We start from the raw sequence: 19,716 nt of genomic DNA, 5'->3' as shown, positions 1-19,716 counted from the left end.
TTCTTGTTATAGCAAACAGTGTTGATAATTCCATACACAACATGATGAAACAAAGGGATAGGAAGGGCACACCAGGGCAGGTTAATGACCAATAGATACAACTGCCTAGGGCATCACCCAGGCACTGGCCAGATCCTGACCAGCTTAGCACCAGCAAAGTTTGCTGCATTATGTACATGGGAAAGGCAATGTCTGATAGTACATAGCTGTGTATTTAGCATAAAATAAGATTACATATAATTTGATTGATGTCTAAAAATATGTCAGGTTCAAAAATGGTGTACTGCTTCACTCTTATGATTGAGCATCCCACCTTTTTCCCAGTCTAGGAAAGGAAGACACACGTTGCATACTGCTCAACAATCCCGATTTAAGTGGGACAGACCAGAATTACAGAAACCAATCCCAGTTTCTGATTGGATCCTCAAATGTACCAGTTTTTGGATCTTACATTCTTGCTAGCGTGCACTTAGTTTTTAAGGTTTAGAAAGTTTAGAATTTGGTAGAAGCTTTAGTATTTTTATTCTGAGAGGCTGAGTGCCGCTAAAAATGTGTAAATAACATCTAACACACAAAATGGGATTTGTATACGGTGGTACCTTGGGTTAAGAACTTAATTCGTTCTGGAGGTCTGTTCTTAACCTGAAACTGTTCTTAACCTGAGGTACCACTTTAGCTAATGGGGCCTCCTACTGCCGCTGCGCCGTGGCTGTGCGATTTCTGTTCTCATCCTGAAGCAAAGTTCTTTACCTGAGGTACTATTTCTGGGTTAGCGGAGTCTGTAACCTGAAGCGTCTGTAACCCGAGGTACCACTGTAATTTGATTTCCAAAAGTTATCTTGGCTGTAAGTCCCAAAAACCGCCCATAAGTGGATGACCTTTACAGTTCTACTGTACTGTGCCCGCATTCAGAAAAAGTACCCCTTGTTTCCTTCATCAAATTTTGGAAGCTATGCAAGTATGAAAACACTTCACCATCTAATTGCAATCACACAAAGATTGCCACAGTTCTCCTGTTTTCCTAATCCTATACCTCAAAATCCATCACAGCTACCAACATTTAAAAATTCAACAGAATTTTACCACTGCTTTTCTTTCATGTGGAAAGAGAAACATGAAGGGATTTTAAAGGACTCTACAGTTGAGTAGTATGAGAGGCCATTCTTCACACTGAGACACTTTCAGATAACTAGACTAAAGCAGAGGCCTTAAGCTAGCTAGAAGGAGGAACCCACTCTTTAGTCAGCAATTTATTCAGCCCTGTTGAGGTGGGATTATAGAATACAAGCCTGCTTCACAGATTCATTGTTCTACTGGTGTTAACTAGCAAACCAAGTCTCATCTGCTATTTGTAAAAACATGCTATTTTTAACACTTAAGAGATTATTGGAAAACCTTTTATGCAATAGTAGGTTTATTTTTGCTGTGAAGTTTACATGCTAAATTCTCGCACAAGTACTGCTTTAAGACAGCAGATCCGTCTACTATTTATAGCTGATAGTAGGAGCTCGTCACATTTAGAGTATGACATCACTATGGGAATATTTCCTTTCACTTATGGAAACGCCCTTATGACGGGAACTAAACATAGGCATTTTCCACTTCTGGTTTTTAAAATAATAAAGTCATGTTTTCGCTTTTAATACTGACTGTTAGTAATGCAATTATTTCTAGCAAATTCTCTCTACCTGGCCAACAACTCCTGATTTGTCTCAAATCCCAAACATCTTACAAAACGCATTAAGACCATATGTAAAAAAATTAACGTTTCATATCAAGAGATGGTAAAATGCCCACTTTTTCTAATTCAAGAAAATCACAACATCTTGTACCTGCATAAAGTTTTTTTATGCCATGTTATACTTAACGTAAGAACTGTCTCACAAGACCTAGTCCATTTTTTTGTTTCCAACTGCTGCCATCCCTGATGGCTCTGAGACATTCACAAGAACACAAAGACAACATGACTCCATGCCAGAACAAGAAGTCCTTATAGCTCAGTGGGACTTTTACACCTTTCCTCTCCAAATCTGTTCAGGAGGGTCAGGAGATGAAAGAAAAGATCATTCTGTCTGGCACTGATGAAACCATCTTCTTAGTATGACATTGTATTCCACCCTATATATCTGACCATGTTAATACCTCCCTCCAAAAAGATCCGTGAGAATCTCATGGATGCATGTCCCCCTCCATTTACAATGAATACTGTACCAGATCTCTTTAAACCCGTCCACTTTGCCCATGCCATTGGCCACCCTACATGATGAATCATGTACCCTGCCAGCTTCATACATCATGCAGCTGCCAATAAATGCATGACCACCTCCTTATAAAGCAACCAAGGTCCATCATACATAGAAAGCAATGGATTTGGGGCTAACATTTGCTGGACAATAGCACATCTAATTCTGAACATCTTCAATTTCGAGTTCTAGTATACTGAGAGAGCAGAGAAAATTTATCTCCCTGCACCATTTCTAATGTTGTAAATCCATTTTATGTCCCCCTTTACCTTTCCCCAAACAAATCAAAAAATCCCCATTGCTTTATCCTTTTCACATATGAAAAATACACCAACCGCTTGACCATTCTAGTTGCTTTTCTCTGGATGTTAGTCTGTTCTAAAACCAGGAAATCCCAAGACACAAAGAGATAATATTTCTAGTTTCCTGGTGATTCAGGGCACTGTTTAAATACTTTTAAAACAGAATACCCAAAACCTCTGACCAAAGCTACCAGAATTATTTATTTATTGAGCAACTGTAATTTTCATAACTTGTACCCATTTGTTCTTGCCTCACTCACCTCTGCCTTTCCATGCTGTTGTTGTTTATTTCATTTCTAGACCACCCATTGGCCAAGGTCTTCTGGGTGGTTTACAAAACCTAACAAATGCAATGCAGTATTAACTTCATTCCAGCAGCGGGAAGGCGTTCAAAGGCGTGTCACTCAACAATCAGTAATATCACTAAAGAGCCGTATATTTTAAATAATGTGTAGCCAAACACGCACATGAAAATAAAATGGGAGAAAACAATGCTAAGCACTGTGTGGGTAAAACAACAAACTGATATAATTCATTAGCAATAAACATCACGTGTCACTTGAGAACACTTGTAGTGGGACAACACTTTCCAGCAGGCACAATGACAAGCTATATTGGCATAATGGATTATTATGCCTGGTGTCATGAGATCAGCTCTATGGCACATCCAAAACATAATAATCAATTCTGCGATACTTCAGAGTGGGGGAAACCCAAAGAAACAAAACTATGTGAGGCAGGAATGTGAAGTAACGGAATGCTTATTTTTATGTCAAGCACATACTGGCTTTGTATCCCACCCTTCAAGAGGCTCAAAGCAACATACATTGTGCTTTTGGGTGGCTGGTGCAATTTTTGGTCTCTCTCAACCACAGTACTGTAGCTCTTCAAAAATATATTCCAACCCTGTAACCTAACCTAATGGAGGTTGGATCCACGTAATTCATTTAAAGCACATTTTACGCACATTTAAGGCTTCCGCCAAAGAATCCTCGGAATGGTAGCTAAGGGTGCTGGGAATTTTAACTCTGTGAGGGATAAACTACAGTTCCCATAATTCTTTCTTGAAAGTCAAGTGCTTTAAATGCCTGCTGAACCTGCTTTAAATGTGGTATGGATGCAACAGGAGTCAGTTTGTAAGTCTAGTAGATACATGGCTTTGAAACACCCAACCCTATATTTGGCTTTAGTTCTCTAGTACTAACAGAATGTCCTGTCCATGGGTACGCAAATTAAGGCCCAGGGGCCCGTTCCGGCCCAGTCGTCTTCTCAATCAGCGTGTTTTTACATGAGTAGAATGTGTGCTTTTATTTAAAATGCATCTCTGGGTTATTTGTGGGGCATAGGAATTCATCCTCCCCCCCCCTTAAAATATAGTCCGCCCCCCCACAAGGTCTGAGGGACAGTGAAGCGGCCCCCTGCTGAAAAGGTTTGCTGACCCCTGTGGCCTGTCCTTCGAAAACTTGCTTTCAACCAATCATTTTCCTAAGTACTGAAATCCTACACACAATTTCCTTCTGGTAATGATAAATTAAGCAAAAAGTAAATCACCGTTGTTTCCAGGGCCTTCTGAATGAAAGGTAGCACGTGGGATTATTTGTTCTAACTATATTGTTCAAAGATCATGCGTTACAGTTAAGTAATTTTCTCATCTTCAAAAGGTATTAGTTACAACAGGATTCCTACTTTGTGGAAATTATGATGCTCCGGGGTTCTTGGGGGGGGGGGGGCGGGGGCGGTGTATGTTATCTGATGCCAGTTAAAAATCTCATTACAAATAATAGCCAGTTGAAGAAAGATTAACCAAGTGTTGGATGGTGACAGTGGGAAAAATAAGTTATTTCTTGAAAGCTGTTTCCTGTGGATGTTCTCTTGAAAGAAAGAAAAAAGGCAGAAGAACTGTTATAAGATGGAATTCTACCCAGCAGAAACACTTTTCGCATTGACCCTCGACTTTATCTATTTATCTAATAGAATGCATATACCATTTGATTGTAAAAACAGACAAAACCCTCCCAGTGGTTTCCCAAAATGTAAAATAAAACATAAAAATTATCAATAGAAATGTCTAAACATTTTGAATATTCAAAAGTATTGAATATTCAAAAATATTCAAAAGGTGATTAAAATCAAGAATTGTACTAATGAATCAGCACAAAAATGTTATATGTGTTAATGATGGTCACTGAACCATATAATTAAGAGTAACTTACAACTATTGATTCAATTGGCCCTAAATCAGGCTTCCTCAACCTCGGCCCTCCAAATGTTTTGAGACTACAGTTCCCACCATCCCTGACCACTGGTCTTGCTAGGGATCATGGGAGTTGTAAACCAAAAACATCTGGAGGGCCAAGGTTGAGGAAGCCTGCCCTAAATGGAATGCCTTGATTGGAAACCACTCAGTGCTACAGACCATGTGTAAATCCAGCAGTGCCAATTGTGATGCAGCAATGCCCTACATAACAACACATACTGCCTGGAAACAGAGAGTTGCAAAGTGTAGGTGCTGCCACACTAAAAGTATTTTCTCACAAGGATGGAACTAGTATTAGGTGGCACTTGTGACAGTGACAGTTCCGCAGATTGAAGTGGTCAAATGGGCATATATGGGGTAAAAAAAGGAAACCAGTCCCAAAATTTTAAGGGCTTTATATACTAGTAGTAACACCTTGAACTTGCCCTGGTAGCAAATGGGCAACCAGTTCAGATCTTTAAGTGGAGGTGTTATATGCTGACAGGGAGAGGAGGAAAACAGAGACAATGATAAACAAAGATTTTTATTATTATTACAGGTGCTTAGACTTAGTTTCAACAGAGGAGGAGGGCTTTGTTGACTGTGGCAAAAGTTTCACAGAAAAGGTAGGCATTGAGGCTGGCCTTGGAGGAAAGGAGAGAGCTAGGTTCACATAGGGATTCTGCAAGGGTAAATGACAGCAAGAAAGAAAAAGTAGAATCACTTAAGGGGAAAAACCTTCAGAGAGTTGAGGGTGGCAGTCTGGTTTTTAAAACTTATTTTATTCCTACAATTTAATAGGAAGTGTACGAAGAAAGAAACTACCCATCTTTTAAGAAAGGCACTATTACATCAAATTCTAAGTCAGGAACTGTAGTCAACTGATCCAGAGAAATCAGAACAGGTTTTTTTCCACTCAAAGGAGGGGATACTGCTGCATCAGTCCTGCAACATCAAGTTAAGTATCCCCTAGTCATTGCACGAGAGAGTAAACAAGGAAGTAAAGCAACTGTGGTTCAGTCCTACTCAATGTTTATATATCACTCGACTGTAAAAAAAAGAAGCAAGCAAGCAAGCCTCGAAGCAGTTTTATGCAGGTCTAATAATGTTCATGAATAATGTTCATAATAATGTTCTTGAAGCTACCAGCATGAGTTTGACCAAACTGCGGGAGGCAGTGGAAGACAGGAGTGCCTGGTGTGCTCTGATCCACGGGGTCACGAAGAGTCGGACACGACTAAACGACTAAACAACAACACAACTAAACGATTAAACAACAACAATAATGTTCAATGGAACTTAGTCCATTCCAGGTTATGTGTCCATAGAATTGCAGCCCGAGATGTTAATTTTTCAAAGAAAAAACAGCAAACTTCAGACCAAACCAGTATGTAGGGAAGCTACCCACAAAACTATAAGCTCCAATGAGAAACTTTCAAACATGGTGTTCAAAGAAAGAGATTTTGTTAAGAAATGTGTTATATCTATCGAGTGGAAGATTTCACAGCTTACACATTACAGAACAGCAGAGGTAGCTTGCATTATCAGCACACTAGATAAATATACCTTTTTTAAAGGCACAGAGGTCTATTTAGAATCATGCAACAGTACTGCCACTTCAGTCAAAGAATTTCTAAACAATCCATTAAAATTATAAACGTAAATCAAGAGCACTTCATTTCATAAAATACACACACCATGAATAAGCTGCATTTGAAGTAGGTTTTTAAAAATAATAATAATAACAATTATAACTGACACAGATCACTCATCTATGAACAAGTTAACATAAAAAAGTCCTGCTCTCTCAGACCACAGGTTCATCTGGTCCAGCATACTGTAAGCAGCCCAGAGGCTTCCAGGATACCCACAAGCAAGGCAAGGAGGCAGCAAATCTCTGTGATATTCAGAGGCATAATGTGACCTCTGAACCTGGTGGTCCCATTTTGCCACCATGGGATAGTCAAGATAGGTTCTCCTGTGCAAGTCCCACCGGGATGACTGAGAGGTGCACAACACCACTTCCCTATAAACTGTGGCCACATCAGCATACATTTAAATTACCTTTAAACTAAGCATACAACTTCCACCTCAAAGAATCCTGAAAATGGTTGTTTACCCCTCACAGAGCTACAATTCCTAGCACCCTTAGCAAACTGCAGCTCCCCAAATCCTTTTGGGAAAGCCCACATCCTTTAAATGTGCTTTAAGTATACGTGACCTGTGACCCTGTGTTTAAAGAGCAGCACTTACAATCCATTCAAATCCATCAAGGCTTTCAAAGTATTTATAGCCTTGTATCATCTTTGGGAATATTTTTACTCTAGCACCAGCACCAGCACAACTTCTTAACATTCCCCCCTCCCCCTCTTTCACCTTGTGATATGCTTTGCTGGACTGAAATCCAACAGCGCAGCCCTTAGCAAGTTGAATCTCAAGTAATCCCAAGGTGTCCCAACGGAGCCTGCTCACAAGGAAGTGTGCCTCGCTAGGATTGTAGCCTGTATAAAAACACACTTCTGCTAGCATCTGTTGAACAGTCTTGCATTGAGTCTGAGTGTGTTTGAAAGTTCCAAATGGGCACACAAAATGCTATGCACTCATATGCACTTCAATAATTTTGATGAACTATCGTAAAAAAAAAAAGAGAGGAGGATATTCCTGTGGCGTTGCAAAATAGATAGGGAACAGTTCTGCTTAAGTGTTGTGCACTGTTGGTTAAAAAAGCAGCACAAACCAGTGGGTGTGAGAATGTGGGCATCCACTTAATCTGTGTTTATAAACATGAAGGGGGAAACAGACAGAAGTAGAGGAGCAGAGGAAAAATGATGGACCGGTACCTGTGAGGGAAGCATTGGTCCACATGATCGTTCATAGGGATATGGAACATAATGGGAAAGCCAACATCTGCTTCACAAGGTCCTATTTACAGAGTGAAATATACTGGAAATACTACACTAAACATATAGAGGGTATAGTCACATAGGGGTTTAGGATTTAATGCAGACTTGTGGCGTTTACAGATCATCATCATCATCAACAACAAAAAGTTAGTGAAAACATGATACAGTGGTACCTCGGGTTAAGTACTTAATTTGTTCCGGTGGTCCGTTCTTAACCTGAAACTGTTCTTAACCTGAGGTACCACTTTAGCTTATGGGCCTCCCGCTGCCGCCGCGCCGCTGGAGCACGATTTCTGTTCTCATCCTGAATTCCAAAAGTTCTTAACCCGAGGTACTATTTCTGGGTTAGCAGAGTCTGTAACCTGAAGCGTATGTAACCTGAAGTGTAGGTAACCCGAGGTACCACAGTACAAGCTCTTAAAATGCTGAGTAAAGTTTAAAGGCAATACCACTTGTCTTTCCTCAAAATAACTCTAACAAGTTCTCCTCAGTCCACGTTGTACTTTGCATCCTGCCTATCATAAACTCTTATGTTCAACAAGCATATTGCCTCATGAAGGTGAAATGTCAAAAGAAAGGAAGAATCGGCATTACCCAGCAGGACCAATGGCTGCGACTCTGTATAAGGCAGCTTCTCATGTTCCTATTAGCCCCTTGGGGGCTAATGCAAATAACAAGTCTGCTGTGAAAGGCCTCTCTTCACAGACACCTAGAAAAGCCAGGTCCCTGGGACCAGCATTCCCATCCCAGTATGGCAGCACTGCACTGCTTCCATTAGCTAAGTTAGTGACAAGAGGATCTGGATAGCCATTTTGGCATATGAAACGTTAATAAGGCGTGCCTGTGATTTTCAATGCCATTATTCATTTACAGGGCTGAGAGCAGCAACTGTGAAAGGCATCAGGGAAGTCAGGGAGGTGCCGCCAAAATTACCCACCTGGCTCTTATGCCAACCAATGAACAGTCGTTGTGCAATGTTTACTTCAGAACTGATGAGTAAGATATATGCAGATGTACAAAAGGTGTGGCAGTTAAGAGCTGTAGAGAAACATGAATTGCCACTTGAATATGCTGCAGTTTTTGAATTCTGGAAATGTTTGGAGCAAAAGGCTTTTGAGGGAACAACCCGTCTTAAAGCAGGGTGGGCCCAAAGCTCTTTCTTCACTGGTGCCAAGATGGTGGAACACCCTGCCCATTCCTGTTGGTCTTCTGAAAGACAGCCAAGGCCTAGTACTTTTTTCCCCAGCAAGCAATTTTTTGGCACTGCTATTAAAAATGGCCAGAGCCTGATGCTTTTATACTAAATCTGTTTTTTAAAAAAACAAACCTGAAATGTTAGTTTACTTTTTCGAATCAATACATTTTATGTATTTTAATATATGCACTTGTTCGCAGCCTTAAAAATTCATTTAAAAAGATGGGATAGAACTCCCAAGATGAAAGAAAATAAAGTCACCATGGGTCTTTTGTACACATGTAAAATTTGTTTGATTTGCTGCTTCCAAACCATGTTCTGGATTCTAATATGGAATGGCTGCCCCGCTCCCCCCACTCACCCAATATGGTCCTCTGTTTGGGTCCATGATGCTATTATGACAATGTTTCTCATTTCTAATGATTAATGTGCCAAGAATCACTTATCAGTGAATCCTGCAAGCTCTGTGCCTTCCGCAATGTCCCTCAGATCTCATATAAATATATGTATATAAGAATACTTACGTTCATTGATTTCAGTAGTCTACTCTGAATATGACTAATGCCTAAAATTGCCCCATAGTAATAAAAGTATAATTTAAAATCAGAGCACTCAATGCACCCAGCAAGGTGGTCTTGGGCAGTATCCAATGAACACATTCTATTAGCACAACAATTTCCATCTGTGCACCCCCCCACACCCAAATAACAGATTTTGGGGGCTGCAGTGGAAGGAGAGAAGGGAGTGCCACTGTTCAAGAAAGGAACTTTGCACTGACAGGAGGCTTACTTACTACATTAGATGCTCCCAGGTAAATGCATATGACTCAAGACTCAGATTGCAATCCTAAACAAATTCATTACTGAGTAAGCCCCACTGAACTCATTGAGGACAACTTCTGAGTAAACCTGCACAGGTGTGTGCTGTTACATCATTTTAAAAAGTCGCCATGTTGTCTTTGTCTACATTTTTAAGTAGTGAATTGAATTTTTATGGATGTATGTATTTATATTCTTCTTTTCAAGGCCCACATCTTCACTTGAGGACTCACATGACAAAACAAACAAATTCAAATACTAAACAAGCACACACAGTATGAATGGATGCCGTTGTGACTGAACAGATGGGGGATTGGTGCATGAAGATTTCCTTTGGGTTTGAGGCTTCAGGTATGCATGAGTAGGTGAAGTGAAGAGAAGGCTGATAACCTGGTAAAGTATTGATATAAATTAAATAGAAATTGTAATGTTGATATTAAGCATGGATTTATCAGATTCTTTTTGAAATACTGTGTTGGTATTGACCCACATTTATTGCTTACTAATTTATTACTATTAATTTGGAAAATGTTCACCCACCTTTCCTCCAAAGACCTCAGGGCAGGTTACAACAATAAAATGTACACAAAAGCAAGTTATAGTATTGTTTTTACTTTCATTTCACTGATGAGTTATTGTGTTTTATTATTATGCTGACGTAGATATAGCAAATTGACTGAAATGTTATGGATATGTTTTGGTTCTTTTTGAAGGTTTGTTATTCTCATGACTCACTTTGAGCTAAATTTTGTTCCCTTTAAAACAAGGCAGTGGTTCTAAAACATGTGGCTGCTATAAAATAGGGTTGTCATATTTCAAACAGTCAAAATCCGGAAATTGAGCTTTTTAGGGGCAAAGTCAATGAAAATTGAAGTTTTTGAGCTATTTTTAAGGAAATTCACAAAAATCTACATTTGCCATACATCCAGATGGCAACCCTACTATGAAAACAAACTAAAAACGTAAGAAGAGTTTTATAAACCATAAAACTGGTTATAAAGCCATGTTTTAGAAATGGAAGTCAACACAAACTGAATGTTGAGAGTACATGTTGGATATATATTAGGGGTGCGCATCAGGTCTGCCTGTGGACTGAATGCCAACATGAAATAACAAAATTTGCGGTTCCTGAAAAGGGCCCTGAAAAGGGCCCTGAAAAGGGGCCATCTTGCACCACATTTTGTCTGCAAAACATTCAACACTTGACCTGACTCGACTCAGTTGGTCTGTCCTATCCACATAATTTCAGGGTGGTTTTTGTTGTTGTTTTTTTAAAGGTAATTCAGAATGCCATGAATGTGATTTCCTGTAACCAGTCCCCAACCCGCCCAAGTCCTCTACAGGCTTCTCCCGTCCCTCCAAAAGGGACCAGTTGTTTGTCTTCACAAAACATCTGGTCTAACCTGTGTGCATTAGGCTAAATTAGTTGCCATGTGTATATTATTAGCTGAAGCCAAAATGGACTCTTGCTTTGAGGAGTGATTCCTTTACATGATTATGAGTCTGAAATACTTTTCCATTTCATACTGGTGCTTTGAAGTTTCTACTGCAATTATTTGTATGTTTTAATAGATTTAATATAGATAAAAAGTTTACATTCTATTACTGTTTATTTTTTTAATCGCCCCTTATGCTTTTAGCTCTTTCTGTTCAACAACAACAGCAACAACACAAATAATTATTTTATTATTTATACCCCACCCATCTGGCTGGGTTTCCCTAGCCATTCTGGGCGGTTTAAAGTACATATAAAACATATTAAAACATCAAACATTAAAACCTGCCTTGAGTCCCTGCTGTCAGGGGAAAAGATGGGATATAAAAAAATACAATAATAATTATACTGGGATGGAGAGCCTGTAGCCCTGTGGCTATATTGTTGTACTACAACTCCCATTGTTCCTGAGCACTGGCCATGATGGGAGCTGGGAGTCCAACAGCATCTGCATGGCTGCAGGCTTCACATTCTGAGAACAGGCAGAGTACAGTGGTACCTTGGGTTAAGAACTTAATTCGTTCTGGAGGTCCGTTCTTAACCTGAAACTGTTCTTAACCTGAAGCACCACTTTAGCTAATGGGGCCTCCCGCTGCTGCCGCGCCGCTGCTGCGCGATTTCTGTTCTCATCCTGAAGCAAAGTTCTTAACCCAGGGTACTACTGTATTTCTGGGTTAGTGGAGTCTGTAACCTGAAGCGTCTGTAACCTGAAGCGCCTGTAACCCGATGTACCACTGTATGTTGAAAGTTAATTCACGTAGACTGCAATCATATAAGCACACTTACTGACTTCAGTGGGGCTTACTCACTAGTAAGACTTGCTTCTGAGTAAACCTGCTTAGGCATGTCCTCACAGTCACTTAGAAATGCTGTGTGCTTTGAAATATTTAAGCAATGGTTTCAAAAAGCTAACTATTTTAAAATGTCGTTAAAATCTTGTAATTGTTACTTACTGTAAATAATTAATTACCGATACAGTACTAGAATGATTTTTATTTATTAATATTACATTATATTATATTACATCAGGAATCCATTTGGGATGGATGAATGTAAGCTTTGATGCTGATTCGTACCAATGCGTCAGCACAAAAATGTTGTACTTGTTAATAAGGGCACTGAACCATATTATTAAGAGAAACGTACGACTACTGATTCAATGGTATGCCTTGACTGATGCTACAGACCGTGTTTAAATCCAGCAATGCCAATTCTTATGCAGCAATGACCTGCATAACAACACTTACCTACTCATTCAGTACAGCTGTACTGAGTTCAGTTTCACATTGTTTTGTCAGTATTCTTCCTGCAGAAGACCTTCAGGGTTTTCCATAATCTCCCCCATGGTCTCTTAGCTCTCTTAGATCATCATATGCAAATATAACAGAATGGGCTAGTTCAGACAATGGTGACCACAGGGCAAAACTGGAAACTTCCACTTCAGTTTTTGGTTAGCTGCAGCTTGCCGTTTCATAGAAACCCAACCAACTTATTAATCTTAACTATTGTTTGATTGAAACAAGCCAATTTCAAAATATGGTTTGTTTCAGACCTTAGTTAAGATGGCCCACAGTGTAGGCTGAGATGCAACACTAAACCACAGTTAATCCAAAATGGAAATGAAAGCTTCTAACCTCCTCCTTGGGATGCGGGTGGCGCTGTGGGTAAAAGCTTCAGCGCCTAGGGCTTGCCGATCGAAAGGTCGGCGGTTCGAATCCCCGCAGCGGGGTGCGCTCCCGTTGTTCGGTCCCAGCGCCTGCCAACCTAGCAGTTCGAAAGCACTCGCGGGTGCAAGTAGATAAATAGGGACTGCTTACTAGCAGGAAGGTAAACGGCGTTTCCGTGTGCGGCTCTGGCTCACCAGAGCAGCGATGTCACGCTGGCCACGTGACCTGGAAGTGTCTCCGGATAGCGCTGGCCCCCGGCCTCTTGAGTGAGATGGGCGCACAACCCTAGAGTCTGTCAAGACTGGCCCGTACGGGCAGGGGTACCTTTACCTTTACCTTAACCTCCTCCTTGCAGCCATGCTGGAGGTGAGGGGAGAGTTTACTGTGATGTCTGAACTGGCCCACTGTGTCTCAGGTGAGGGATTAGTTGGCTCCTAGCCATGCTGAGACACTGAGAATGACAGCTGAGTAGCAGTATCACATTTTGAGAGGCTCTTGGGTCACAACTTGGAAACCAAAGTTTCCTTTACACCTTTTTCCAAGAACCTATGCTATGCCTGCAGCTGTGGAGGCCACAGACCAAGCATACAGAGCCACTGTTCTTCTGTACTCTGCCCTTCCCATGCCCTTGAGTCTCTATAGTATTTAATGGAGAGCACTTTGTAGCAGGGCAGAAACAAGAAAACACAGCAAGCATGTAAAGGAAGCGCAAGGAAGGTGAAAAGAAAGCAAGAAACCTGCTCCAAGTCGGAGTTTCAACTTCCCACCTTGACCTGGTTCCTCTCACCTTGCAATCAACATAATAATGGCTGTTCTCCAAACTCAGGTAGACGTTACTTTAAAAATAGGCTGCTGCTCAAGCATGAGCAAGCTCACTTGCAATTTCAAACAAGTGGCATTTAAGCCTCACCCCAACAGTCACCACAGGAAACCCTTAAACAAATGTATGGCCCTATCTATGCAAATATGCAGCAACTTCTTATCCATTTCTTTTTTAAACTACTTGATAGATTGAAGTTTTGCCTTTTAGACTTATTACAAAACAAGCTTAAATAAATAAAACAGACTGTATTGTCTATTTCTGATAAGCCTAAATGCACCAAAGAAATGTCTGTCTTGAGAGAATGGCAAAAAAAGACAGACAGACCATGAATCAATTACATCGTTATAGAAAAGAATTATGTTGAGAAATAAGTGCTCCTGATAATCTCACCTTGTGACATTTGTGTACAGTATAGAAAAGCTGTTCAACTTCTAAGCATCTTTCCAATGAAAGGCTATAGAACTTGATGAAGTGAATGCTGATACATGGCAATAAAATATTCAGCTAATTTTCATTAAGCCTATACCACTTACAGTACAAGTTGAAGAACTACCTTGACTTCACATTACGTGTTTTTCAAAGGAATACAATGTTCCATGACAAAATCCTACCACATTTTATTTTCCTTCTTCTGTAATTCTGGATCTAATATCCATTTAAAAGCAATTAATGGTAGCTGAAAAACCCAAAGTGCATTAATGCTGTAATATATTCTAGAAGTATGGAACATGAGAATGATTTTGGAACAGGGCAATTTTTAAAAATGTTGTTGAGGTAACAATATTATCCATGGTGATTTCACAGTTCTCTTATGAAGAAAATTAAGACTAATCGTATAGACTATACTGAGCTATAAAATAGTGCTTATAGGTATCATTCACAGATGGTGCCCTTGATATATCAATTACAAACTGTAATATCCTGATGTATCTAAATTAGGTTTTTCAGATTTATAATCAGGTACTGTAATTAGTACCACACTAAAAGTACAAATCTTAAATCCATCGTATGTCAGAGTTGCTTAATAGCAAATATAGCCTAGCTGTATTTTTCTAGAGAGAATGTGCATTTCAGAAGTCGGTGGAATCTGATGCTGTTCGTGTTTGCTGACGTAATAGAGGCATGAGCTGGACACATTTTTAAAATGAAATTTCACATTACTTAAAATCACGAGTTGACAGCCTAGAGGCCTGATTGACTTTGCACTTTTTGTGAGCATTCTTGACATTTGCTGATCTTTATTATGTAACATTCCCACCATATCAAAAACTAGAATAAGATGCCATAGAGGACAATGGTGCATCAGCAATACCAAGCCCTGCAATAGTGGATAGCTCCAAACTCATTTGTTTACATTCTGCAGCTCTCTCATTTGGTTCAAGAAGAAAAGCAGGCTCCTTCAATGCAAATATAAAACAAACAATAAAACCACAAAAAAGGGAACTGACAATCTTTTACTGTCTGGATTTATTAAAGAAAATACACGTAAGAAAACCTGGAACATTATTTGTCCTATTTTTCCTACATATGCAGCACCGGATCAGACAAACACAAAACATGCCAATCTGCATGTAGGAAAACAGTCCTCGGCAAACATTATAAATGAAGTAAGGCTGAACAAAACCAGTCAAAAGCATTTAAGGAGGAGAGGCGGGAATTACCCTGCCCTGTCCTCATCCAGACAGAGAGAGGCAGATCCAGGAAGGAGCCTAATTTGAGAATTAAATCAAGTAAAATCAAGCATAATCCCATTACCCTCCTTCCACTTAAAGGACGGCTATTTAACCCTCTTGATACGTCCATGGACTGAAACAGCAGTGCTTTCCCCTCACACAAACGCCCCTAAAAAGAGTGTTGTTCGGGTGGGGGAGCGCCTTGGTTCAAACTGACCCTCACAAAGCTACCAGCATTTGCTCTTCTTCCCTTGCCACAATATTGCCTTGGAGACAAGATATTAGGAAGAGGAAGGGAGCTCGGGGTGGAGGCAAAAGCTAGCTGTACTCACTATTGCTCCAGGATTTCAGCAGATATTTGATGCTGATTTCAAAGAAGCCGGAATCCTGCTGGCTGGCCATGTCTGCGGCATACAAAGAGCCTCCCTTCCCGGAGCAGCTCGAGTGGCAGGTACTTTTTGCCGGCGAGATGGGACTGTCACCAGCTAGTGATGTAAACGGAGGGGGTCAGGGGAGGAAATGAAGTCTCTGCAGAGCCTCTCTCCTTCCGCTCCTGAGAGCTGCTGGTGCTGGTGCTGGTGGTAGCTGCTTGCTGCTGCTGCTGCTGTTGCTGCTGCCTCTGCTCTCCCAATCGGCGCCAGCAAGCGACACCCCCCCCCCGCGCCCCGGAGGAGATACCTGCCCCCCTGGTCATCCTTTAGGGGGGGTTGCTTCTGCCCGTCGCCATCGCGCCTTGCTCGTGCGCCCAGGCTCTCCTCTCCCCTCGGAGCTGCGGCAGAAGCGCAGGGTGTCGCGGGGAGGGAGAGAAACGCACGCAGACGCAGCAACCGAGCAGCGATCGGAAGGAAAAACACCTCTTCCTGCCAAACGCCCAGCGAGCAGATCCGCCACTGCGGGCAGGTTGGGGCTCCTGCTGCGCACAGCCTCGCTCTCTCTCTTCCGATCCCAGCCTTGGGTGAGCCGGGGTGGCGCGCTTTTGCTTTCCTCTTCTCGCCGGCTGGTCAGCTGCTTCCCTCTCTCCAAGAGCGGCGGCGGCGGCGGTGACAACAACAACAACAACGCCTTCCTCGGTCCAACTGCATCACGCTGCGGTAAAGGCAACGCTGCACCCATCCGCTGGATGTGCAGCGGAGGAACCTCTCCCTCTCTCTCTCCCCACCCCTCCCTCCACTTTTATTATTATTTTCCCCCCTGCTAGGGTCGCAGCTGCCTCACTTGTTTGGGTGCCTCTCTCCCCGCACCAGACAAGTCGCGGCGGCGGTTGTTGTTACCATTTTGTCTCGAATCGAGGTTTTAAAGAGACAGCAGCCAGGCAGGAGGAAAAGGAGGCAGTTTCTGCTAAAAGCAGCTTCCTCGCGCGTTGCCCGCTAAGCCGGAACATCCCGGATCGAAACCTGATCCCTGATTCAGCCCCAAATGACTCGCAACCCTGCTGGGGACCAAAGCCCCCCCGGACCCTGCCTTTGGACAGAGTAATCATTTGTTGACACAAGGCTCTGAGCATGGAAGGGGCGAAGGGAAAGGCTTGCTTGGGTCCTTCATTGCTCCTGCAAGTCATCCTGGGCACCATGTACAGGCAGTGTACGTTTTTGGCACACTTCTGCTAAGCAAATTTTTTATTTTTATTTTTAGGTAGGTCACAGTGGTGTGCGAAAATGGCTGGTATTGCACAGGCGGGCCTGCATGCAACCGGCTCACCACACAGAGAGGGAAGAAATCCTACAGTATGTTTCCGCAGTTTCTGAAAGGTTTCCAGCTGCCCCTGCAAGCTTGTCAGCTACGCACTAAAGACATCACGTCTGATTTCAATAGAGCATCCATCCCAGGGCCCGGGATTAGGATATAGCACCGTCAACATATATATGGTGCTTTGCAGGAGTAAGCAAATAAAATCAGGCCTTTTTGTCTCAAAAAGATTACAACCTACATTACAGCAGTAAGCAGACGTCAGAGGGAGAGAAGGGGGTAAAACGGGAGGGATAGGAGAGGACAACTTTTTTTGCCAGAATAATTCACCTCTCTCTTAACTCATAGTCTCTAGATGTTGCTGGCTTGCAACCCCCATCATCTCCAGCCAGCACAGCCAGTAGGAGTTGTAGAGTCTCAGAATTACTGTATAGAGTTGGAAGGAACCACAAGGGTCTAGTCCAACCCCCTGAAGTGCATGAGCCTTTTGCCCACATGGGGCTCAAACACATGACCCCAAGATTAAGAGTCTCGTGTTCTGCTATCTTTGTACAATAGGCTCATTTCTACACACATTCATACACGCCTTTCTATCCAATACCCAGGCAAATAATCATCATCAGAGCTCGAGGACAAATTCCAGCCAGGCAAAAATACCCAAACCAGGGCAAGTGAAAGGTCTGGCTGGGGAGGGAGTGTAGCCTGGGGAAAGTCCCGAGGGCCAGATAGAGAAGCCTTAATATTAAAATGATAACACCCTGCTTTGGATAGGACTCACCTCTCTCTCATACACACACCCTAATTTTAAGCATACTTGTTGTTCTTGTTGTTTAGTTGTTTAGTCGTGTCTGACTCTTTGTGACCCCATGGACCAGAGCACGCCAGGCACTCCTGTCTTCCACTGCCTCCCACAGTTTGGTCAAAAGCATACTTACTTGGAAGTAAATCCCATTTACTTCAATGCAATTTAAAGTGCAATCCTGCTGTAACATTGGCTGCCCCATTATTGTAAATGGGTTTATCATTGTGGTTTAGTAAAAGGGATGTTGGATAAGGTTCAAGAACCTGGCAACACAACCTTATTTCCCTTAATGCTGGAGTGGATGCTTCCTACTAGCCAATTCACCTGCGTGGGTGGAGACTCGGACCAATGCTTTGGAAGAAGTTGTGTACCAGTGGAAGAAAAACGTGATTTGTTGTTAGAAGTTGCCGAGAGTTTGTAGCTTGTAGGTGAAACGGTAAGTGCAGCCTTCCCAGGCAGGGGGAGGGATGGACTACACAAGGTGCTCTCTGTGGATTTGTTGCTTGCCTGAATGAGTACCTACTTGTATATCATAAATAAAGCAAAATACTACCAAGAGACTGCACAGTTCCAGTGTTCTCTCAGTCAAAGGAAACTAAACCTGCTGTCTCCTTCATGAAGGGGATTAACAAGTAACACTGTTCTCAGCGTGAGAAGGTCAGGGTGCAGAGGACCCCATTGTGTTGTGCCTACAGCAACCCACTAGGCCACATGACGCATGCTACAGCTGCCAGGAGTTGGCACCGCTTGGTGGAGCTGCCCTGCTTGCTGCCCAAGAGGAAATGCAGGGGCTGGGAATCTGATGAGCTGGATGGAGGAGAGGAAATGGGAGTATGATGGCCTGGCCTAACTCCACCCTCTCCAAGTCGCAGGCAAGCAGAGGAGACAATTCACTCACACATATTTGGACACTTCAATTTAAGGGTAATAGTGGTCCTCCCAATTTTTGCTGAGCTCCATCTCCCATGAGCTCCAGCCAGCATGGTTAATGGTCAAAAATAAGGAGAAGGGTAGTCTAACATGTTCTGGAAGACCACAGATTAGTCCCCAAGCAGGACTGTGCTCTCAGGCAAATGTACTTAGGAAGAGAGCCTTCATGTCATAGAAAGTTCCTTCAAACCAGTTGTTAACACCAGAACCACTGATCATTTATAAAATAGCCCCAAAGTATACCAAACACTTAAAATATGGTTTGTAAACATAATGCCAAGTAGTGTGCAAGTGCTATGAAACCAGGAAGACGGAGACCCAAACTGCATATCACATGAAAATACATGTGCACAAACCCCAGCTGCTGCTTCTACACCAAAGCATCCCTGGAAGAAATGGAGAATGGTCCACTGGGATAAGTGGGGCACTGCCCCATCAACCTGTCTGTCCTCATCTGGCCCGGCCAGCCTGCCTACTTACAGCTGATCAGGGAGTGCCCCTACATTTCACTCGCTCTGGCTCCGCTCACTGTTGGTCTCCCCTGCCTTATGGGGTACCAGCAGCCCCCACTGCTTGGGAGGGAGCAAAACTCAGAAGTCAATCAGCAGGACATATGCTTAACCCTTTTCTCTTCCAGCTGTATTTCCCCCCCCCCCCGGAGGAGGAGGAGTTGAAGCAGTCCTAGGGCTTTCATTTCCCTGGTTCTATCCAGGCCTCGGCACTGAATATTAAAAGCAGAGACATTTCCAATTTTAGGCTAGTCAAGAGTCAGGGTTTGCAGCAGAAACAGCAGCAATTCTAGTAGGGATCTTTATGCACAGAGGGGTTGATAGTTAACAAAAAGCAGCTGTTAATTGCGACAAAACTTACAGACTTCTAAAGCATTTTATCATGCTTCATAGCAGAACGATAACGATCAACAATGCAAACTATGTTTACATGT

At 42.3% G+C, this 19,716-nt stretch overlaps 1 protein-coding gene and 1 long non-coding RNA gene across 2 annotated transcripts in view; one reads left to right on the top strand and one right to left on the bottom strand.

The window, feature by feature from the left end:
- FRY (FRY microtubule binding protein) overlaps window positions 1–17,182 on the bottom strand; it is a 151,384-nt gene extending 134,202 nt beyond the window's left edge. The window contains exon 1 of the mRNA XM_053386021.1: window positions 15,688–17,182. Within this exon, the coding sequence (XP_053241996.1) occupies window positions 15,688–15,757 (70 nt within the window). The 5' untranslated portion in view covers window positions 15,758–17,182. The remainder of the gene's footprint in view (window positions 1–15,687) is intronic.
- Window positions 17,183–17,263: 81 nt separating this feature from the next.
- On the top strand, window positions 17,264–18,403 carry LOC128412723 (uncharacterized). The gene is made up of 2 exons (XR_008330145.1): window positions 17,264–17,857; window positions 17,984–18,403. It is a non-coding gene; the product is annotated as an uncharacterized LOC128412723 (long non-coding RNA).
- The last annotated feature ends 1,313 nt before the right edge of the window (window positions 18,404–19,716 follow it).

Source organism: Podarcis raffonei, chromosome 4 (assembly GCF_027172205.1).
Source record: "Podarcis raffonei isolate rPodRaf1 chromosome 4, rPodRaf1.pri, whole genome shotgun sequence".
Taxonomy (NCBI): domain Eukaryota; kingdom Metazoa; phylum Chordata; class Lepidosauria; order Squamata; family Lacertidae; genus Podarcis; species Podarcis raffonei.
This window is presented reverse-complemented; position numbering and strand designations above follow the sequence as displayed.